General features: G+C 44.8%; 1 protein-coding gene across 4 annotated transcripts in view; it reads right to left on the bottom strand.

Moving 5' to 3' along the window:
- Positions 1-240: 240 nt before the first annotated feature.
- Positions 241-24,001, bottom strand: part of COBL (cordon-bleu WH2 repeat protein) — a 369,968-nt gene continuing 346,207 nt past the window's right edge. For all 4 annotated transcript variants that reach the window (XM_049893801.1, XM_049893803.1, XM_049893802.1 and 1 more), the window contains 5 exons: positions 22,097-22,188; positions 18,702-20,590; positions 17,202-17,321; positions 15,516-15,776; positions 241-1,603 (listed from right to left, as the gene is read on the bottom strand). In XM_049893801.1, the coding sequence (XP_049749758.1) occupies positions 1,586-1,603; positions 15,516-15,776; positions 17,202-17,321; positions 18,702-20,590; positions 22,097-22,188 (2,380 nt within the window). In that variant the 3' untranslated portion in view covers positions 241-1,585. The remainder of the gene's footprint in view (positions 1,604-15,515; positions 15,777-17,201; positions 17,322-18,701; positions 20,591-22,096; positions 22,189-24,001) is intronic.

Raw genomic sequence — 24,001 nt, 5'->3', positions numbered from 1 at the left:
ATTTAGCTTATTTATCCTGTTTATGGTCTCTCTCCTCCACTGTAACATAAACTCTACAAGGGCAGAGGTTTTCTTGTTTTGTTATCTGCTGTAATCCAGTGCCTAGAGGAGTGTAGTCAGCAGGTTCTAAGTGTTTGTTGATAGACTAAATGAATTCCTGCTTTCTATTTTGGGAGTGGGATATCCTGTAACCTCCAAACAATTGTAGTATAAAGTCATGAAATTCACACAATTTCTGCAATTTGATTTTATTTGTGGCACTAAAAGACACATAGCAGAGACAGTTGTGGATAAGAGCAATTGGCTGGATGCTCTTTCTTCACCAAGGAAGTTTAGCAACCTTAATCAGACAATGCAAAGCTGAGATTCCATTCTACTTGATGCCCAGATTGTAAGGACATTAAAATGATGTAGCCATATTTGTTGTTCCATTAGAACAATGAACTTCTCTTGATTTCTATTAACCTCTTAAAGAGCTTTGATTCCAATATAACAAAATGTTTTAGGTCTATATATGAAAAATTACTACTGTAGTTAAACTCTGTTATAAATACTGATGACTGAACACCATGTGCTAGGAGAGGACTGGTATATAATACGAGGAGAGCTGCCGGTCTGTTGAGCAAAAGGATCAAGACTGAACTCAAATCATGAAATAATAAGCACAATTTTGATTCAACATCTGCAACACACAAACACCCAACATCCGCACCCCTCCGTCCTCTGAGGGAGTTCAGAAGGCCTCTGGGGAAGTCTGTGGGTCCCATACACAGCCCCTGTTTTGGGAGGCCCGCTATACTTCATAGCCCACTGGGGACCAAGTGTCACAAAGTGGAGTCCTGTTCATCCGACCGTCCATTCCAGTGTGGTCCTGGATCTCAGCTACCTGCCACCTTTGGGAAATTCAGAAATGCCCTACCCACATGATCACGTATGATCAGTGTTCTGCATGACAATAATTTCTTTAAAAACTCAGTGGACCGGATTATGGCCAATAACCCTCCAAGAGGTTTTAGCCCCAACTCTTTGAGGAATAAGAACCCAATCGTTTCATTATTACACTTTCACCTTTGAAAAATTCTCCCAACTCTTTCATTGTTATTACCAACACATGTAGCATCACATAGCCTATTACATTTAGATTGTTTCAACCGAATTTTTCCAGAATTCAAAAAATTTTAAACAAGTCAATGATTTTAACCATCTGTAGTAAAATCGTAAAGGTCCAAAATTGGTCGGAGGCCTGATTCTTTTCACTTTTTCCGTAAATCTAATCACGAGTTAGTGCTAGGTTGCAGCACTCAGATTCCCATTCACCTGCCAACAAGAATAGTTTATTGGCAATTTTGAATATGCAGAGGCAAAATACATCTCCTTGGCACACAAGCCTTGCAGCAAAGCAAAATTGTTACCTCCCTTTGAACCATTATATGGGAACGCTCTGAAAATCAACTATATGTATTTTGGCCTGTAGGCAAGAAAGTAGCATCAAATCCTGATGTTTCCTGCCACGTGGAGTCCTTGAGCGATGATTCTGGATGTCTTACAGGAAGAGTTTTTGCAATTATCTGACCTTTATTGGTATTCACACAAGCAAGGGTACCTGCAGTGAGAAAAATGTACAGTTATTCAGCATGTGTTGATAAGTCAAGAGAGCAGATATTTCGGCATTGAATAGCTATATACACAAAACCCCTTGACATATTACTCTTTGAACTCACTGAGATTTTTGCACTGACACCCATTCAGTTCATAGGTCCAAGGGGTAATCTTTCTGAAACACAAATACACCTCAATGTTTTCAGTGACTAGCGATTGCATTCACTGCTCTTGCATTGAATAAAGTATGGAATCCTCAGAGGCTGAAAGGATATAATGGCAGGTCTTTGCCATTCTCCCAGAGTCCTCTGCTTCCCTCACCCCCCAACCCTCTGAGCTTCCTCCTAGCTTCTGTGATCTTTCCCTTCTCTGGGCCGTTTTCTCAGGGGGTGTTTCTCTGTCAGGAATGCCACCCCCCTCTTTCTTTTTCTAGAGAACTACTGTTCTTTCTTAAAGAACAAGTTTTCCTATCACCTCTGTGAAAAGGACCTCCGGGGCTGGAGCACATCGGTCAGTCCCCTCTAAGCTCTGTTTGGGTGCACCCCACCTGGGATGCTTCCTAAAAGTCTGTCAATCTCACCACTGGTATCGGGGCTCCTGGAAGACAGGAACCATGGCTGAGCAATCACTCTGAGCCCAGTGTGTGGGACTCACTGAGTGTGCAGTAAATATTTGTGCCCTGAATAAATGAATGGAGCTTACAAGGTCCTATTCCATTAGATGAGAAACCCCAGACTTTCAGAACTCAGACGTCCACTGTTAGTTCAGCCCTGCTTCCTCTGTGATAGCCCATCTGTTGAGAATTTGATTTTGTGGACTTCTGAAGGGAATATTTCAGTGCCTCAAATGGCTTTTAAGGGGAGGGACAGATTCGTGGGAAGCCACGTGAAGAGAACATTGGATTTCCCATTGTTGTTTCACTGATCAACTCATTCTGAACTGAACAATGCCGTGGTCTGTACATTTCACCCACTTTTTAAATGCACTATCAAAGTAAATATTTGTGGACGCAAACAGAGTTCTCTTAACAGTAACAACCACAACAAACACCACCACAACAGCAAAGATACTTAAAATGTTTTTTGGAGTGCTTACTATGTGCTAGGCGCCATCCCAAGTACTGCACAAGTCTTAAATTCATTTAAACTTCAGCTCAACCAAATAAGGGATGTGTTCTTGCCATTATTATTATCATTATTGGTACTGCATCCAGTATGAAGATGAGGAAACTGAGATCTAGAGAGGATGACTTGCCCCAGATCAAACACTAGTGAGTAGCACTGCTCAGCAGACAGTGTGGGACCCTAACTCACGACCCATGTCGGTTAACATGTCTTTTGTCTTGACAAGGTCCCCTCAGCCTACACTCATCTCCCTGTGCCTCCATCCATCGGCCCTTGGCTTCCAGTGCCTCTACACCCAGCTTGGACTCCCACCCTGGGCAGCCTTCCAAGGAAGCTTGAAAATGAGCAGGTGGCTATGATGCAGCACTAATGATAACAACTGTTTATTAAGCATCTTCTTTGTGGCAGACAATGGGTCAAGTCCCTTGTGTATCAGCTGTCATTTATCCCTTACGACAATCCTGAAAAAGAAAAAAGGTATCTCTTCCCATCTTACAGATAAAATGAAGCCTCAAGGCCCCAGAACCATTAGGAGGGACTCTAGGAGTCATCCCAGATGTGCTGACACTAAGGCCTACTTTCCCCTTTCCCCATACTAGGCTTTCATTTCTGTTTGGTACATGACTAGGAGTGGAATGGCTAGATCATATGATATTTGTAAGTTTAACTTAAGAAGCTACCAAATTGTGTTCCAAAATGGTGTACCATTTTACATTCCCATCTGCAGCTTGTTTGAGTTTCTGTTGCTCTCCATACTTTCCAAGAGTTGGTATTGTCATTTTATTTTTTAAACTGTAGCCATTTTAGTAGGTATATAGTAGTACCTCACTGCGATTTTAAGGCGGGAGACCCTCAACGAGATGGACTGACACAGTGGCTGCAACAATGGGCTCAAGCGTAACAGCCATTGTGAGCATGGTGCAGGACCAGGAAGCGTTTCGTTCTGTGGTAACAAAGGTGTTGCTATGAGTCGGAACCAACTCGACGGTACTTAACAACAACAATCTTTGACCAAGTGTCTTCAAATTCTTTGCCCATTTTTTATTGGGTTGTTTTCTTATTACTGAATTTTGTGTTTTTTTATGAATTCTGAATGCTGTTGTTGTGTGTTGTGGAGTCAATTTTGACTCACAGTAATCCTACACGACAGAGTAGAACTGCCCTATAGGGTGTCCTAGGTTGTTATCTTTACAGGAGCAGGTTGCCAGATCTTTTCTCCTGCACAGCCGCTGGGTGGGTTTGAACCACCAACCTTTTGATTAGCACACTAGCACTTAACCACTGTGCCTTATGTTTTCATTCTCGTAGCAACGTGCTTTTTTGGTTTTAATTTTGAATACGTCCAATTTATCAATTCGTTTTTTTAATGGACTGTGCTTTTGGTTTTGAACGAAAGAAACTTTCACCTAAATCAATGTTACAAATATTTTTCTCCTAGATGTTTTATAGATTTAGGCTTTCACGTTTACATCTATGACAAATTTGGAGTTATATGGTGTGATCCCCATGTGTCTGTCAGTTCATTACTATATATACAGATATCTAACAGTTACTGTGTAACAGTTACAGCACCATTTGTTGAAAAAAGTGTCTTTTCTCCTCTGATTTGCCTTTGTACCTGTGACAAATTACCTTTGCCAAAAACCATTTGTCCATATACGTGGGTCTATTTCAGATTCTCTATTCTGTTCTGTCGATATATTTGTCTGCCTTGATGCCAATATCACATTGTCTTAACTATGGCTTTATGTTGTTGTTGTTGTTAGGTGCCATTGAGTTGATTCTGACTCATAGCGAACTTATAAGACAGAGTAGAACTGCCCCATAAGGTTTTCAAAGGAGCGGCTGGCGGATTTGAACTGTCGACCTTTTGGTTTGCAGCTAAGCTCTTAATCACTACACCACCAGGGCTTTATAATAAGTATCGAAATCAGGAAGTGATAGTCCACCAACTTGGTTCTTCTTTTTCAAAGTAGTTTTAACTACTCTAGGTTCTTTGCATTTCATATGAATTTTAGAAACAGTTTGTCAATTTCTACAAAAAGACTATAGGAATATTAAGATTACATTGTATTTACAGTTTCAGTTGGGGAGAATAGACATTTAACATTATTGAGTCTTCCAAACATTACATAACCCAAACCCACTGCCGTCGAGTCGATTCCAACTCATAGCGACCCTATAAGACAGAGTAGAACTGCTCCGTAGAGTTTCCAAGGAGCGCCTGGCAGATTCAAACCGCCGACCTCTTGGTTATGAGCCTTAGCACTTAACCACTACGCCACCAGGGTTTCCAAAACATTACACACGCATCCATTTTTCTAGATCTTCTTGAATTTCTCACAGCAATGTTTTGTAGTCTTTCACATCCTTGGTCAAATTTATCCCTAAGTAATTAATGTTTTTTGATGCTCTTGAAAATATATATTTTTTAAACTTCAATTTCTGATTCTTTACTGCTAGTACTTAGAAATACAATTGTATTTGTAATATTGCTGTATCCTACAGTCTTGCCAAACTACCATTTTAACAGCTATTTTGTAGATTTCATTGGGTTTTCTACATTGACAATCATATGGTCTAAGAAAAAAGACAGGCCTCCCTCTCTTAATCTAGATGCCTTTATTTTTCTTTTTTTCCTTGTTGCATTGGCTAGAAGCTCCAGTACAAGGTTGAATAGAAGCAGTGAGAACAGGCATTCTTGCCTCATTTCTGATCTTGTGAGGGAAGGTATTACTCTTCCATCATTAATTATGAAGTTAGCTGCAGTTTTTTCATTGATGCCCTTTATCAGTTTGAAGAAGTTCTATACTCTTCCTACTTTGGAGAGACTTTTTTAAGAAATGGATTTGGACATTATCAAATGCTCTTAATGAGTCTTTTGAGATGATCATATGGTTTTTCTTTTTTAATTTGTTAATATGGGGAATTACATTGTTTTTCAAATGTTAATCCATTTGTATATTGTTAGATTCTATTTGCTAAATTTCTATTAGATTTTTTACATCTATGTTCAAGAGGGGAAACCCTGGTGGCGCAGCAGTTAAGTGCTACGGCTGCTAACCAAAAGGCTGGCAGTTTGAATCCACCAGGTGCTCCTTGGAAACCCTATGAGGCAGTTCTACTCTGCCCTATAAGGTCGCTAGGAGTCGGAGTTGACTCGACAGCAATGGTTTTTTTGGTATGTTCATGAGAAATATTAGTCTGTAGTTTTAGTTCCTTGTAATATCTTTGTGTTGTTTGGTATCAGGGTAATACTGGCCTCATAAATGGAGTTGGGAAGTTGTCCTCTTTAATTTTCTCTAAGTGTAACTATTTGGTAAATGTTTCTTTGTCGTAGAATTCACCAGTGAAGAAGCCTGGCAGATTTTTGTTTTTGGTTTGTGTGTGTGTGTGTGTGTGTGTGTGTTGGGGGGAGGGGGTTTTAACCACAAATTAAACTTCTTTAATAGATATGGGGCTATTCAGGTTATCAATTTCCTCTTAAGTGAGCTTTGGTAGATTGTGTCTTTCAAAGAATTTGTCTATTGGCATAAAGTTGTTCATAATATTAACTTAAAATTCTTTAAATGTCTGTAGAATCTGCAGTAACGTTACCTCGCTCCTTCCTGAGAGTGATAATTTGTCTCTTTGCCGATTTTAACATCTGTGTCCATTTTAAGGGGCCCTGGTGGTGTAGTGGTTAAAGCAATCAACTGCTAACTGAAAGGTCGGTTGTTCAAAACCACTAGCAGCTCTGCGGGAGAAAGATGTGGCAGTCTGCTTCTGGAGACGCTCACAGCCTCGGAAACCTTACGGAGTTGCTATGAGTCAGGGCAGACTTGACGGCAGTGAATTTGGGTGTCCATTTCATGGTGGTTTTGACTGATTTTCACCATATAATAAGTTCATATTGACCTGTCTCTTTTCATGCCTGGTTTAACTTTACTTGATGCCAGACATTGTCAGTTTTACATTGTTGCATGCTGGATATTTCTGTAATCCTACAAATACTTTTGAGGTTTTTTTTCTGGGACGCAGTTTTGTGGAAATAGTTCGATCCTTTCACGTCTTAGTTTTAAGATTTGTTGGGCACTATGAGAGCCATGTTAACTGAGTCTAATTATTGTCTAAACCCTAGTGGCTTAGTGGTTAAGTGCTATGGCTGCTAACCAAAAGGTTGGCAGTTTGAATCTACCAGGTGCTCCTTGGAAACTCTACGGGGCAGGAAACGCTGTCCTATAGGATTGCTATGAGTCAGAATCGACTCAATGGCAACGGGTTTGGTTTTTTTTTTTTGGTTTACTGTTGTAAAACCCTTATGAGAACTCTACCCAATGCCCAAGAGTTGTGAGGTTTTCTAGTCTGGCTGGTGGCAATAGTATTCTCAGCCTGTGTGAGCTCTGAGCACTGTTCCATCTAATCCTATCAGCTGGTTCTCGGCCTCTCTCGCATGTGCTGTTCAGGACTCCACTGAACACTCCTGGGGGGACCCTTTGCAGGTCTCTGGAACTCTCTCTCTGTGCTACAATCTCCTCTTCCCTGCTCTATCCTGTGAACCTGAACTGCCTTGGTCTCTCTGAACTCTCAGCTCTGTCTCCTCAACTCAGGGAGGCTGCTGGTCTCCGTCCCGTCCAAGTCCCCTGGCCTTGTGCCATGGCTTAGAAACTCCAGGCAGTGAGCATGATCAGAGGGCTCACCTCATTTGTTTCTGTCTCTCAGGGATCACTGTCCTCAGCTGCCTGATGTTCCGGGTATGAATCTGTGTTGTTTCAGGTGGGATGGTAAATTCAGTCCCTGAAACTCTATCTTGGCCAGAAGCAGATGTTCCCACGAATTCTTTTCAAACAGGTGAAAATGGAACATGTTTAACAGCTTAGCTTTACTTCTCTGTTTCCTTTTGCACTGCCAGCAGCATGGCTTGGTCCATTTCCTCTCTGGGCTATTACAGTGTCTTCTGACTTGCCCTCTCTACGCAGGCTTCCTCTTTTCCAACCCAGCCTACATACCAGCTGTGCAAACGCAACTCCTCCTTTGAGCCAGATAACACAAGTAACTGTAAATCACCATGAAATGTGTGTGTGGGTGTGTGGTGCAAGTATGTAGATTCAGATAACCTGAGAACTGTAAATTTTATGTAACTATTTCGGTTTCAGTTTCCTTCTCCCTCTAATAATTCTTGAACTTTGTCCAAAACCATACTCAAATGCAGCGAGGTGAGGACTATAAAAATGGGCTTTCAACTCATCAAACGGTATCTTTAAGATATGTGTATTTTACTGCAGATACGCTTTCTCTCAAAAATAACTACACACAAATATTAAACTTGAACCATATGCATACTAAAATATTTAGGGATGAAGCAGAATGAAGTTTGCAATTTACTTTAAAATGCATAAAAATAATTTGTGGGTGGGTTGAGGGGTAGAGGAGCCCTGATGGCAGAGTGGTTAAGAACTCAGCTGCTAACCAAAAGGTTGGTAGTTCAAATTCACCAGCTGCTCCTTGGAAACCCTATGGGGCAGCTCTACTCTGTCCTATAGGGTCGCTATGAGTTGGAATTGACTCGATGGCAATGGGTGTGGTTTTTCTTTTTTTAGAGGGGTAGATGGGTGAATAGATACATGATCAAGCATATATGGTAAGACATTCTTGTAAATTTCAACTTCTCTTTATCTTTGAAAATTTTCATAACACAATGAAAGAGAAAAATCCTTTATAAAACAACAAAAACGGTTTTGATGTTAAACTGGATTTATCAAAAGTCAGTGGGAGAGGCAGCTGTGAGGCCTAGCAAACGCTTAGGTGGCTTTGATTCCTTGTAACAGAAAATGCAAGCTCCACCTGCATTTGAAACAAGGACTATGTAGTACTTAAGAGCACGCACTTGGGAGTATGAATTTGTATCTTGTCTGGGTGAATCTCGGAGAGCTGCTCACTCTTTGTGCACTCCGGCTTCCTTCCCTAGTAAAATGAGAATGATGATATCTATGTTATAGAGTTGCTACTGACTCATAGCGACCCTATGGGACAGAGTAGAACTGCCCCACAGGGTTTCCAAGGAGCGGCTGGTGGACTTGAACTGCCGACCTCTTCGTTAGCAGCCGAACTCTTAACCACCACGCCACCAGGGTTTTCATGTTATAGAGTTGCCATGAGGGATGAATAAGATCATCTCTGCAGAGGGCTCAGCACAGCGGGGCTTGCACTGTACCCTGGCACATCTTCACCACCATTTCACTGAGCTGACCCAGTGTTGGGTCTAGATAACAGCTATTATCAAGGTTGGGGGATGAGACAGTAGACTGCTCGGGTGTACCTTGCTCATCTGCAATGGGTCTCTTTCTGGAGGCTGTTACATGTTGCAAAGGTAACTGTCTCAGGGCAGAGGGATAAAAAGGAGGGTGGGCCAGCGAGGGAAACAAAAGGGTAAGATAGTGAAGAAAGATGGGGGCTGATGGCCATTCTTTACTGGCACAGACAGCAGCCCTGCTTAATACCGGCCTGGCAACCTCCACGTCATCACTACATGAGTCCTGTGCTGGGAAACATTTGAGCCAACGCCTGGATTGACAATCTGGAAGGTAAACTCACCACCATTATAATATCAGTATGATGGCTGGATTGAGATTTGAAAAGTTCTCAGTAAATTAACAAAACATTTAGGGTGGAATAGGAAGATTCCTGAAAATTGATGCAAAAAGCCAATTGCAGAAAGACAGTATTACAAAGATCTGTCCAGGCGACAATTCAACAACCAAGAGCTTGGTGGTTTAGTTCACCACGAATGTAGTATAAAGTGATACTGATGGCCAATAGTGTCACCTAAGCTTAGACCACCCTGAAGAGAGATAGCTATCTAGACTGAGATAAGGGAAAGCTTTGCTGTGAAGTGCCTGGTTACCTGATCAATGGACCAGCACCAGGTGGGTGTGACCAGACAAGGGCTTTCAAGGACGAGCGAGGGCGCATGTCCAAGGAAGAGTACGTGCTGTAAGGCACGGGCTGGAAGCATGGTATTGGGAGATTCCCTGGAGTTCCAAAGGTTCTAGGCTTGCCAAGCGATTCCCTTTTTATTTTGGTTGGATAAGAAGAAAATCAATGGAGGGATAAGGCTTGCAGCTCAAGGTCAAGGCCAACACAGAAAGCTGTAAAAATATTCAAGTTTTATTTTACTTCTATCCCTGCCAGGGAGAATGACATTTTTATGAAGAAAAAAAAAAAAAAATGAACAATGGTGATAGGGAAATGGTTTTGGGGAGAGTAAAAAAATTTTAAGAGAGCAGTGGGATTCTCTATGTAGCCTCCTGCCTTCCAGCCTGGGCCAATCAGATCCTAGGGCACTGCCAATTTCTCAAGGGAGCCAGCTACACAGCTGTTGGCTAACTTAGAAGAATACACATAGGACCAGTGATGGGAGACTGAAGATGGACAAAACTCCTCTGACTTTCCATAAGGGAAAGAAAGTAGCTGCTTCTAGAATGAGGTGGCTTCTTGGCCGGATTTACAATGATTATGAAATACGTGAGTTATGAAGACATGGAGACCCGGTCGCGCAGAGCTACTAATCTGGTGGGCCAAGGAAACATGAGTTCTCTCTCTCTCCATTCTTCCAGTAAATAGTTATGGACTATTTGCTATGTGCCAGGAACTGTGCCAGGAGCTGGGGAGACTCATGGAGCTTCTGGTGTGGCAGGCATTAAATACAAGTTACACTGATTGTTACAGAAACCATGCTGTGATTAGTATTATGAAGGAAAAGTTGTGTGATTTTCTAACAGCCTGGGGAGTTACGAGAGACTTTCTGAGGACCTGAGGCGACTACAGGAACAGAACGTGAAATATGAGTGGGAGTTACCTGGCAAAGGGTTGGGAACAGCTTTCCAGGAATGGGAAGGGCATTTGAGAAGGCTCTGAGGGGTCACGGGGCCCTGGTGGAGCAGTGGTTCAGAGTTACGGCTGCTAACCAAAAGTTTGGCAGTTCAAATCCACCAGCCACTCCTTGGAAACCCTATGGCACAGTTCTACTCTGCCCTACAGGGCCGCTGAGTTGGAATAAACTCAATGGCAACAGGTTTTTTTTGGTTTTGAGGGGTCACAGCATGAGAGGGTCTCTTGTGACAAGCTTCCCTGTGTTCTGCTTGCAGTTGTAATGGGCAGAATGATCACAGCACAGGGTATACAAAACCAGAACCGGCCTCTATGTACCTCTAAACTCTTTCAGCTTAACCAAAACAAAGTTTTACGTCATGAGCAACATGAACCCAGTGTGTGACACAATTTTTACTCATGGTTAGTCTTCATGCTCTGACATAAATCTCTATTTCTGCGTTATAAGGACCTTGGATCTCTCTTACCCACATGTTAAGACACTTAGGCTTAGAAAGAAGATGTCCCCCCTGCACAGTTTTGGGTTGCATGGGCCTCTGTGGAGACAGTGACACTCGTTAAACAATTTCCCACAGGTCTCCTGACAAGGCCGGGCGTTGCTGCATGCAACACGGTGGTTTGCATCAGCTAGTTCCTGCAGTGGGAAAGCTGGCATCTGTGCGGGCACAGCAGGGAGCAGAGACTGGGTATGGCTTTTGTGAGGCATTTTCCAAAGTGGTTGGGAACTGCCCAAGTCTGGTTGATAAGATGTCTGCGCTCAGCAGTGGCGCTGACCTCGTTAAGGCCCCGGGTAAGTGATTTACCATGTCTGCGTTCACTCGCCCGTCTGTGCCATGGACGCTGCAGCCTTCCTGTCCAGGAAGGAGACTGACTAAACGCTTGCTCTGCTACCCTCCTAAGAGGAAAGACGTGACACACGAGGAAACTGCCTTGGAGACTTTCATCACGCTTCTCTTTTTGAAAACTTCCCAAGGTCAACAAAGAATGTACCAAACCAGTTGCTGTTGAGTCTATTCTGACTCATGGCGATCCTGTGTGTCAGAGCAGAACTGTGCTTCGTGCGGGTTTCAGTGGCTCGTTTTTCTGAAGGAGGCCATCAGGACTTTCTTCTGCGGTGCCACAAGGTAGACTCCAACTGCCAACCTTTCTTTCAGTTTGTAGCCGAGCACATGAACCGTTTGTACTACCCAGGGACTCCCACAACGTGCACACCTCTCTCTTTTCTTGGCTGAGAGCTCTCTGAGGGCACAGACAAGGGGTCATCTTTCTCTCATCAGTGGCTTCCACATGCCTGGATCCTGGGGGACTTGTAGGCGATGCTCGCTGAGAGAATGGCAGGATATGTGGATGTTTTAAACATAAACCAGGATTAAGAGGGCACTTGGTGTAAATTCCAGGCTCTCTGAAAGAATGCATTTTAAACAGCCATCTAAAGCAGTCAGAAGCATATACTTTTACCTTGAATAGAAGCGTAGGGTGAAGTGGAAGAAAATCAGACCCTAGGGGGTAAATCTGAAGGCTGCGTTCAGGAGGAGTGGGTGGGTTTTGTACTAGAGAGGTGGCAGAAGACTTTGTAGAGCTGCAAAAGCTCTTGTTTAGAGTTGGAGAAAAAATACATAAAACCAGAAATTTCTTCAACAACCACAAATACAGTGGCAGAGAAACCATTTGCTTCACACACTATGGAAGGCAAATATATTTTCAGTTGTTTTGAAGTATGGCAAAGTCCTTTCTACAGGGAGTATCCCTAGGTGTCCCTGGGTGGTGCAAATAGTTGAAGTGTTTGAGTGCTAACTGAAAGGTTGGAGGTTCCAGTCCAGCAAGAGGTGCCTCGGAAGAAAGGCCTGGTGACCTACTTCTGAAAAATTAGCCATTGAGAACCCTTGAATCATTGGTCTACTCTGACACACGTGGGGTCGCCATGAATTGGAACTGACTTGGAGGCAACCGGTTTTACTGGTTATCCTATAGAAACAAACAAACAAAAAACAAACCCATTGCCATAGAGTCAATTCTGACTCATAGTGACCCTGTAGGACAGTAGAACTGCCCCATACAGTTTCCAAGGAATGCCTGGTGGATTCGAATAAAATCAACCCATAAAAATACCCCGCTGATCCAGGATCCAGGATGTTCTCCCAGTAACAACTGTCCTGGAGCCCTCACTGAATACCCAAGAAAGGAAGAAGGGAAATCTACACGTGTGAGTGCCAACGGAGAGCCCAGCCCGCCCATCATGGAGCCTGTAGACCCCACATTTGTGGCATTTTCCTTGCAGTTACATAGCTTTAAAAGCTCAAAAGGTGAAAGGAATCTAAAGATCAAATAAGTGTCATCGAATGATCTGATGCCCAAGTGGCCTCCACAGCCCATGTAGCAGCAGAAAAGCACCATCTAATCTGCTGGGAAAACGCATCATGGTCCCTTGCTGCCCGAGTGGCAGTGTCTCCCATGGTGCTACAGATCTACTGCTCAGCACAGATGGAGGAGATTGAGGGCAAGCTCTTAGAAAGGGAAGTCAAGCCAACACCTCCACAAGGTGAAACTCTTGGTTCCAGGTGAAGCTACTTGGCCAGGCTGTGCCTGGATGCCCCAGTGGCGACTGAACCAGGCTGCGTGAGGCAGCTCTGGCGGGAAGTTCACCAACCAGTTCCTGACCTCCTCACTCACAGTTTCTTGGGCAGGTTTTATATGCTTCTGTGATGAACAGTAGAAATGGGCAGGTGAAGGCCCTGGGTCATTTGGACGTAATAGTGATAAAGACAGTGAAAGGGACATGCATTCCAATGTCAGATTCATCCTTGTCACTCAGGGCCAGCCTTCCAGCCCAAGGAAAACTATTGAAGGCATCCAAACCTCAGAATTGCCATAGTCATATTTATTGCACAGAACTTTTAGGGGTGGATAAGGCAGGTAATAGTGCTTAGACAGATCTATGAAACAATGAAAACCTGGGTTTTGAAATGCCATTTGAGGTAGCTGAAATGACCTTGCTATCACATTAGGAACAATACCCTGGGCTCCTACCCAAGCCAGGATGGGAGAGCCCTGATGACCTTTCCTCCTTGTGTGCCCAGGGCTGCCCTGCTGGCCTGCGCCCTGACGTACCTGCTCCCTGATTCCTCCTCCCTGAATGCCCAACCGGCCTCCTCTAGTTCTGGCTCTTCCTACCTACTTCCTACATCTCCCGCCATCTCCCTGTTCACAGCACAACTTCCTCTGTTCTTTCAGACAACTCTTATGCCTTTTTGTTTTCCTGGAAGGTAGAGAATCAGTGGGCTTCAGAGAAAGAAAGCCCTAGGTTAAAATTTTGTTGTTGTTAGCTGACTCAAGGCAACCCCATGCACATCAGGAGGAAATACTGCCTGGTCCTGTGCCGTCCTTGTGATTGGTTGAGGATCACTGTGATCCAAAGAGTTTTCATTGGCTGACTTTCAGAAGTAGATCGCCAGGCCTTTCTTCCTAGTCTTAGTCTGGAAGCTCTGCTGAAACCTGTTCAGCATCACAGCAACATGCAAGCCTCCACTGACAGACGGATGGTGGCTGCAAATGAGATACACTGGCTGGGAGTCAAGCCCTGGCCTCTTGCATGGAAGGTAAGAATTCTACCACTGAACCACTACTGCCTCTAAGATTTTTTAGTCCACCGCTTCCTACCTGTGTGACCTCAGACAAGCTTTAGCCTCTCTGAACCCTAGGCTCCCCATCACCCCTGCAAGATGGAGGGCATACTTCTGAAAAGATCCAAAATTACCTAACCAGAAAATGTCTATAAAGCCACAAATCCTGTGTGTTATCAGATCCTTTACATGATTGCATTCAACATAGTTCAAAATATATCCAAAGCTCAAATGAGATAACTAACCTGAAATTTTAATTTAAGTCACCTGGCAACCATTTGAAACCTGGCAACCACTGCGGATTATTAGACTCAACCCCCAGAAAATCTGATTCAGGAGATACATGGTCTATGGATTTCACTTGAAGAAATACTGTTTTAGGAACTCAAAAACATCCAAGATCAGCCAGACCACTGGGGCTGCTAACTGACTGCATCACTCTGGACTCCCAGGGAAGGGCTCTTACGATCTGTGCCTTTAGTCTGTCACCGCACTGTGTTTGGAGAGGACACCTCTCTACTGAACTTCCAGAGCTATCTTATCAGAATTTACTTGGTCTAATTTTTATTACCCTTATTCTGTCATTCACCCCAATTTCTGTACTTTCCCCCCATTATACATGGTGGTGTTAGGTGCTGTCCAGCAGATTTTCTACTCATAGGACAGAGTAGAACTGTCCCATAGGGTTTCCTAGGCTGTAATCTTCATAGGAGAAGATCACCAGGTCTTTTCTTCCTTGGAGTGGCTGGTGGGTTCAAGCCGCTGACCAGTAACTTAATAGCTGAGAGCTTAACCATTGGGCTACCAGGGTTCCTTCTACATGTAGGAAAAAACAACAACGAACCCGTTGCCATCAAGTCGATTCCAACACATAGTCATGTATAAGCCAAAACCAAAACCAAACCCATTGTTGTCAAGTTGATTACGACTCATTCATCAAATTCCATAAAAATGAAGAAGGAAAAAAAAAAGCATGCAAATAAAAAGCTTTTAAGCTGCCTCTCAGGTTTTTTTTTTTATTCTCAGGTTCAGCTGAGGACATGGGTAGGCACCTACCCTCCAGGCACCAACCGTCTCACCTATGTGAGGGGAGAGCGCCTCTCTTCCTCTCTCTGATATGTCTAAGGGTAACAGCCATATTAGCTGTTTTTTGCCCTGCAGCCTGTCTTCTTGTTGGTGGCTCCTGGCCCACGCTGACCTCACTTCTGGTGTGTGCAGCATACTTGTGACACTGCACCGCATATCTGTGCCATCAAGTGTGTCTCTTGAACACACACACACACAAACGCTTACACACAGTTACCTTTTTTAATCTCGCAGCCCCCGAGCCGGAGCGAATGGCATCCATCAGGGCTTGCCTGGCATCCACAGGGTTGTTCAGAGTGCCCGTGCTGAACTTGGAGGCTGTCGCTGTCCTGGGCACGGGGGGAGCTGGGGCAGCAGGAGGCAAGGGGGGTGGTGGGGGTGATACACACAGGCTGTCTTGCTGAGGGATTTGTGACCCGTGTGCAGACAGTTCAGCATCTCGGAGGGTTTGGAGCTCCTCAGAGGCAAGGGATGACACCTAGCAATGAAAGTGTTAAATGAAAATGTCCCCAAAGCTGCTTCCTGTGAGGAGGCTGATTATCTTACCTTTGGACCTGAAGGGGTCCTTTGCAACAAGCCAGGGAAGCCTGTTTGCTTGCTGGGGAAACATCTGTCCCTGCTTTCCCCCTGCATCCCACCTAACCCACGACAACCTCAAAACCAAACCAATTGCTACTGAGTCAGTTCTGACTCACAGCAACCCTACAGGACAGGACAGAACTGCCCCACAGGGTTTCCCAGGAACAGCTGGTGGATTCGACCTGCTGACCTGTTGGTTAGCGGCCGAGCTCTTTAACCATTATGCCACCAGGACCTCAATCAGTGACAGGGACTCAGGATTTGGCAGGACTTCCTCTCGGAGTGGCTATCATTATTTACAGAAAACTTCTTGGTCTTATAACTCTTCTTGGCAGGTGAGGACAGAAACAGAAGGGACACAGGAAGCTGACCAGTCACTGGAGGGTACATATGAGTCACATGCTTTTTGTATTGTGTATGGAAGCTGCAGATGACACTGGCCCAGGCACCCGAGGCCCACTCGGCCCCTGAGGTGATGGAAAAACCAACGCTGCAGTTCTGCAGCAACTTCATCCTAAGAGATGGAAGGGAATTGACTCCCAGTTGCTGAACTTTCTAAGCTTGAAGCTGCATTTGGTCACCAGCTGGAATCTGCTCAATTTTAAGCGCCCACGTTGGAGGAGTCATGCATTCAGAAAAGGGTGGGGCATTGTTAGGGACTGAACTGTGCCCTCCCCAAAAGATAGGCTGAAGTCCTGACCCCTGTACCTATGACCGTGACCTTGTTTGGAAATAAAGGTCTTTGAAGATGTTATCAGTTAAGTCAGCATGAGGTCATACCAGGGCAGTGCTCGTCCTAATGCAATCATAGCAGCCTCCTTGTAAAAGAGGAGAGACAGACAGAGACAGACACAAGGGGATAACGGCTATGTGAAGCCATCTCTACAAGCCAAGGAGTGCCAAGAAATGCCTGGGTCTACCAGAAGTTGGCAGAGACATGAAAGGATCTTCCCCTAGAGCCGAGGGAGAGAGCATGGCCCTGCAATGCCCGGAATGCAGACTCCCAGGCTCCATATCTGTGAGACGGTAAGCTTCTGCTGTCATAAACCATCCGGTCTGTGGCGTTTTTTTTTTTTTTTTTTTGCAGCAGCCCAAGGAACCCCACCCAGAAGTGTTTCTAGGAGCTCTCATGTCTTTCGCTCTGGCTGCTGAGGGACTGTCCCGTACTCTGGAGCCAGATGGGGCTTCTTCACACCCATCTCCTCACGGGTGTCAGGGTGGCCATCAGCCAGGAGGGTTGCCCTTGCGTTTGGGGCTCCCAGCCAGGCTGCCAGGGGAGGAGGGTGCCTGATGCCAGCACGCCTACGGGAGGCTGCCCTCTTACCTTCTTCAGGCTGCAGGCACCACTGTGCCCACGGATGGCCGCCAGCAGTGCCGACCGCTCGCTCTCTGCCTCCGTGTAGAACAGCTTCTTTGGCCCTCTCTCTGAGGTGTGCTCTGCAGTCTAGAATATTAACAGTGTCAATGGAGTTCATTCAGATAATAAAGAAACGCAACCTGTAAGCAGCTCAAAAGAAAACCAACACGTCACTGAGGCCTATATAATCCCTTGCACAGTTCTTATCTGTAGGAGGCTGTATTTTTTTTTTTTTGTATATGTGATACAGTATCAAATTAAGATTCTGTATTGACCTTACACTAGAGAAAAGAAAAAAAAAATCAATGGTTATGTATTTGGGAAAGAGGCCTCAAGTGGCACAAATAGCTAAGTACTTCATTACTAGCCAAAAGGTTGGTTGGCAGTTTGAATCCACTCAGAGGTGCCTTGGAAGACAGGCCTGGTGATCTGATTCTGAAAGATAACAGCTTTGAAAGCCCATGGAGCAGTTCTACCCTGCACACATGTGGTCATCATGTGTTGGAATCAACTCAATGGCAACTAACAACAACATGTATTTAGGGAAGCATCGAATGATTGTCTCTTAATGTCACATCACTCCTGTCATTTGTCCTAGCTTTCAGAGCTAGCGTGTGCTTCTCAGTCCTGCAGGCCTGGATGAGAATCCTGTGTCCACACCAGCTAGTAGTGTGACCTTGAGCCATGTTACTTAGCCTCTCAGAGTTTTCAACCTCAAAATATAGATAATAATCCCTAATAATTGGGATTGTTATAATGGTTATTAAATGAGAAAATAGTTGTAAGTAGTTAAATCTCTAGATACTGGGTGAAGGAGTACCATAAAATTGTTCCTATCACTGTGAAAGAATTACAGTATACTGCTGCTAAGAAATATGCAAATACAGAAAAGCAGTGGCCCCAGCCTGCATTTTTTATGTACACAGTCAGTTGTTCAAGGACTGGTCTAGAAGTGACCAGACCCCCTGGCCTCTCTACTCCTTCTGGCCTGTTTGTTGGCTGACATCTTTTCGGCACTCAGGGGCCTAAAGTCATGCAGACAAGCCTACAATCTCTCAACTTGAGTGCTTTCGGCAGTTCTATCCAAATAGTCCATGGGCACTGGGGCAGAAATTCTGGTCACAGTCAGCATTGGGTGTGCATCAGACACATTTGCTCAGGACTGTTGGTGGGACTGACAGAGTTTCCACGTGGAGGAGCCATGCCACCCACCGTCAGAAGGTAGACGGCAGCACACACAGGCTGCTAATTCACAGAAACCATTCAGAAAAGGGCTGAAGTGGATGCTTGCCTTTCTAACCCCAGGAAATGTAAGGGACAAAATAAGCCACTTTATTTCTTGTGACAATTTCAGTGCAGCATATTGACATGTTAGAAAAAAATAAAGATGTCAACAGCCTCATCTTTATCCTTGTCCTCTTCCTCTCCTCCAGTCCCACTCTAGGAATCTAAGTCAGGCCTATTCACCTTCCGCAGCTTTTCCTTCCCTCCTGCTGCATGGATGGCTTCCATCAGAGCACTGTGCAGGGACGTGTCTTTTGGTGCTGGCCTTTGGATGACAGGCTTGAATTTCTTCTTTGGCCCGAAAATGCTGGATGTCAAAGTGCCCTCTGTTTCGTTTGCATCTGTAGATAATGTATTCGGTTTCTGCTCCGTGTCTGGAGACACATGGCTGTTCGTGGTGGACACTTTCAGGGAGTGAGGAGGTTCGCTGCTGACTGGGGGCCACCTCAAGCCATTCACCAAAGCCCTGGGGGAGGCCTGCTCATCCGCTGAGTGGGAAGGGGGGGCGTCTGTACTGTCCTGCACGTACTGTGGTTCAGATGCTGAGCTGGTCTTCTGGTTCCTCGGACTCTGCTTTCCACTGAAGCCACAGCTCTGTCCCACAGAAACATGATCCCTCTGGGAAGGCTTGATTAGTGGGACAAAGGAGCTTTTTGGAGTTCCAGCAGGACAGTTTTGAGCAGATAACTTTCCATAGGAGCTAGTGATCTCCGCTCTTGGATGGGTACCCACTGCCGATTCCACCCCGTTACTGCTGGAGAGGTTGAAGCAGGGCTGTTTTGCATCATCTTTACGTAGTGCTGTCTCTGAGCATGGGTTGGGGGTTATATTATCTTTTGTAGCAAGATGTCGTCCAGCTGGCTTTGGGGCTCTGCCTTCATAACTCCTCTGAGCATCACTGTGCTTCATTGTCAAGTTAGCATGGGGTTTTTGGGCTTCTATCCGCTTGGCTATAGCTGAGGCCACGTACTGGCTGGATGTTCTTCTCGGGGGCTTGAGAAAAGAGACTTCTGTGGTGGTAGTTGCTGGCCCTTTTGCCTGAACAGTGATGGCTCTGTGTGACTGGCTTCTCCTTTCCTCCAGATGCCTCCCATCTTCTTGGGGTGCAGGCTGCTGCTGGGGCAATGTCAGTGTGGGGCCTGGAGAGGTGGGGTGTGCTCTGAGCCTGCTTTCTGGATTCTGGGGGTTAGTTGGCAGGGTGGTGCTGGTTCTTTTCACTGGGCACTCTGTGGGCACACTGGAACGATTTTCCATGGAGGTGGACCTCCAGAATTCTTTTACTTTTCCAACGGGTTGACCTTCTGTTTCAAGAACGGATGATGACACGGGTATGGTCTTGCTCCCGTTCATGTAGGGACCCACCAGATTCCCTAGCTCATCAATCTTAATGGCACCCGTTGAGAGGGATGCTCCTCGGTCATAACACCTCATCTCTGATTTTGCAGGAACAATTTTGTATGTCGTGAGGCCATATTTAAGTCCATAACTTCCCCCTGTGTTTTGGCCTCGTTGATACCACGATGGTGGTGACAGGACTTCATTTTTATCATTGCCTTCCTTTTCACTTGCTGGCTGTGAATTCCCTCTCTGGGTAGCAGGTCCAGTCTTTTCACTGCAGGTCCAGCCATACACCTGGCTCTTTTCCTGTGCATTTAGGTCATCCGTGTGTAACTTTGAGGCAGAAGTAGTCACTCTGGGTCCAATTTTAATTGAATTCACAGCGTTACAGGTGTTGGATAAGGCCAATCTGGTGTTTTTTCCACTGTCATGGGAAGGAGTATATGATTCAGGCACTTCTCTCTTCTTTCCAAGGGGCGGGTTATCCTCAGCCTGGAATGACAGGTGGGTTCTTCTGCTGGCAATGCTTCCCGTGTCAGAAGAACCTGCATTGTTGTTTCTGTTGGAAAACAGCCCCAGATCAACGGGATCATCTAAAACTTCCCCTATGAATGTCACTGGGATTGCATCTGCATTGCTGCTAGTGATTATGGCATCTTGTGTCAAGTGGTTGGAGACATCATTTAAAGAGTTGGTTAGAGAGCTGGTGTCTGTTTCATAACTCTCTTCCATTTCTGCAAAGAAGTAAAAACACAAGTCACACACTGACACCAAGTGAGCAATTCCCATGCCAATGACTTAGTGCAATCACAACCAGGAGTTTGATTTCCCTGAGGTTACTGCTGTGTAAGTCATTTACATATCTGTAAAAATGTCATTTCAGTTTGTAATCTACATATGCCCTGGGGCCAGAATCTCAACTCTCATTACTCAAGAGAACTGTTTGCAGACCCTCAGTGTTTCAAGGTGAGGTATGTAGTGACAACATGGTGCCCACATCTTTTGCTTAAGAGATTTCTGAATACAAGCCCTCTGGAAGAACTGGCTCAACACAGGAGCATGAAAGTGAGTTTTGGGTTTTAACCTCCAGGTTTCTCAAGTTCACTGGAAGCAGAACAGAACACGTGGGCCCACTTGCTCTAGCTTTAACTTCTTAAGGAGTTAGATGACTAAGTCTTGAGTACCTCAAAATTATCATGACTCTTGAAAGCCCCAAATGATGCAGCAGGCCATGTGGTCAGATGCCTGTGGGACTCAGCAGGCTGATTTCAATGTGTCAGCTCTGCGAACCATATATTCTGAGGACAGGGAACTGAGGAGTCAGTCAGACAAAACCACTGATTGATCCTGCAGTCTGTTTCCTCCTTCTCCTCCTCCATTTCCTCCTCTTCCACCTCCTCCTCCTTGTTTTAACTTGTAGCCAATATCTAACTTCTTATTTGTTTTTCTGTATGTGCCCTGGAAGAAACAGTACAGCTTCTTCGTTTGAAAGATTCCCTATTTGTTCACAGGGATTTTTTGCATCTGCACTGGCCTCACACTACTGTTTACCAAAAATATCTCCACAGAGTAGCAGTGCCATGAGATGCTCCATGACAAACGGGTCCCTTCGGCCAACATGTTGTGGGCTGCATTCTCCTCTGAGAGATATGCTACATTTTAGCAAGTAAAGGCCTAGAAGTTAATAAAGAAAGCTTTTTATCTTTGTGTCACTCAGGGTTTCCCTAACTCATTTGGGCGCTTTGAACCTTTTATTTATTTGTTTTAACATGTATGGCATGTTTTATGTGTAGGATAAGTATTACCCAGAGAACGTTCTACGAAGCTGCTTAAGACGTTTCTGCAGTACTGTTCTGCAGCATGGACGAAAAGCTGTGTGTGGGGAACTGTGCCCCACCTGAGGGTGCTCTCCCCTCACATGCAGGCTTCTTCACATTTGTCTTAAGTCCAATTTCTTTTGAAGACCTTTTACTCACATAAACCCAAAACCCATTGCCGTCAAGTTGATTCCGACTCACAGTGACCCTATAGGACAGAGTAGAACTGCCCCATAGGGTTTCCAAGGAGTGGCTGGTAGATTCAAACTGCTGACCTTTCAGTTAACAGCCGAATGCTTAACCCTGTGCCACCAAGGCTCCTTGCCTCACACAGTTAATCCAAAAAGTGTGACCAGGAAAAATAACTTTCAGAATTACAGTCACATAATACAATATAAAAGTAGTAGGTAGGGTAGCCCTTACCGTCTTCATCAAGCTCTGCATGGGTTTTCTGGAACTGTCCAGTGATCAATAGGTGTTCATCATCATTTGAGGCTGTAGCAGCTTTTTCAGGTCTGGGGGACACCAAAGAGAAAGCAAGGGCGTTCATTTCTTTTACTATTTATTTAATTTACTCCCAGAAATACCCAAGGAAGGTGCAGTTGGTAATCAATTTCAGGTAGTCGCATGTTCTTCAGACCACTGTTCTTGGCACTACTGAGACAGAGATTCTGTAGTGTATGTGTGAGAGTATGTGTATCAGTGTGAGTGTGAGTATGTATGTTTGTAGTATATGTGTGAATGCATGTGTGTGTGAGTGTATGTGTGTCTGAGCGTAGGTCTACGTGTTTGTATGTGTATGTATGCGAGTACACTGTGCAGGGATGTGTGTGAATTTGTGTGTATGTGTATGCATATGGGTGTATGTGTGTATGTGAGTGTGTATGTGTTAGCATGTATGTGGCCACAGACAAGTCCCGCTCACTCTGCAGTCTGAAGTCTAAATTATAATCCACTGCACAAAGACAAGTGAACGTGCAAAGAGGATTTGCCTGCGTATCTGTCACTCTAAAGCTGTAAGTTGCAAATGGTATCTTACATCTGAACGGTAATAGGGGTTAGGTTCCAGGCTGTGAGAAGCTTGAAAATGCCCATGCTCACACACCACTTGGAAACTGCACAATCGGGTCATCCCCAAGTCTTTCTCCCAACCCCACAGTACCTTCTACAGAATCAAAGTCTCTTTTCAAATTTACAATCCCTGACAGGGACGGATGACCAAGTAAGCAAGGTAAGCACAGGCTTACATGCATTTACTTACCAATCTGTAGTGAACAATTTCAAAGATGTTATACTGAATGATAATAAAAAATGTGGTGAAACTTACAAGCAACTGTTCACTATAGATGATCTGGTAAGCAAGGTAAGCACTGTGCTTACCCTGCCTATTGGATAATCCACTCCTGGGTGCTCCTTTGGGCTCTTTACCAGGGAAAATAAAAACAATGATGAGGATGGTAGCAAAAATTATCATTATAACAACAGTTACAGTAATAACAGCTTCCACTCGAAGCACTTAACCCCAAATGCCTTCACACAGGCTGCATCAAAGAGCTAAGGATCTTTCTTCACAGAGCAGGGACGGGCCTGGCCAGCCCAGTCCTTTATGCTGAGTTGGCTGTCTTCATGTTCCAGCTCCTGAACAGAGCTCTTTTGCATGGATTATCCTAGTATAATCCCCACAACCAATTTAGAAGGTAGGTGGTGTGTTATCTCCATTGAACAGACAGGCAACTATGTACACAGAGACTTAACAAAACTGCCGAAGATCTCACCAGGGTCTAGACCGGGTGGGCCTGCTCCAAAGCCCAGGAGAAGGCCGTGTCCAGGGCCAGGAGGCACCATCTGGTCCTTGCGGCCCTGGGCGCCCAGGAAGATGTCAAACCATTGGGCTGGGAGAACTGGACGTTACCTTATTTGCGTCACAGGGACAATAGCATCAGCGAGACAAGTGCTGCCAAAACAATTTGAAAACTCTCTTTGCAAGAGCTCGTCTCTATTTTTCTATTGTGCAAAAAACACAGACATGCATAAGGCAATTGTTTGCAGTGAAAGCTGAAGGTTTTTCTGCTGATTGTTAAAACTGAGGACCAATTTCCATCACTGCTAATCGGGCTCAAATAATGACGCATGAAATATGCTCTGCACAATCCTCACTTACGTAGCCAGGTTTTAAATCAGATAAATGAGCCTTTCTTGTTTGGTGATTGCGTCCTTTTGAGAGCCAGGAAGTGGCTTCCAGATTGGTGGCAGTTAATGTCTTCTGACAACCCAGACAAAGGGGACGGGCTGGTGATGTGTGTGCATGTGGACAAATTAATAAGGCTC

This window comes from Elephas maximus, chromosome 8, assembly GCF_024166365.1.
Source record: "Elephas maximus indicus isolate mEleMax1 chromosome 8, mEleMax1 primary haplotype, whole genome shotgun sequence".
Lineage (NCBI taxonomy): Eukaryota > Metazoa > Chordata > Mammalia > Proboscidea > Elephantidae > Elephas > Elephas maximus.
This window is presented reverse-complemented; position numbering and strand designations above follow the sequence as displayed.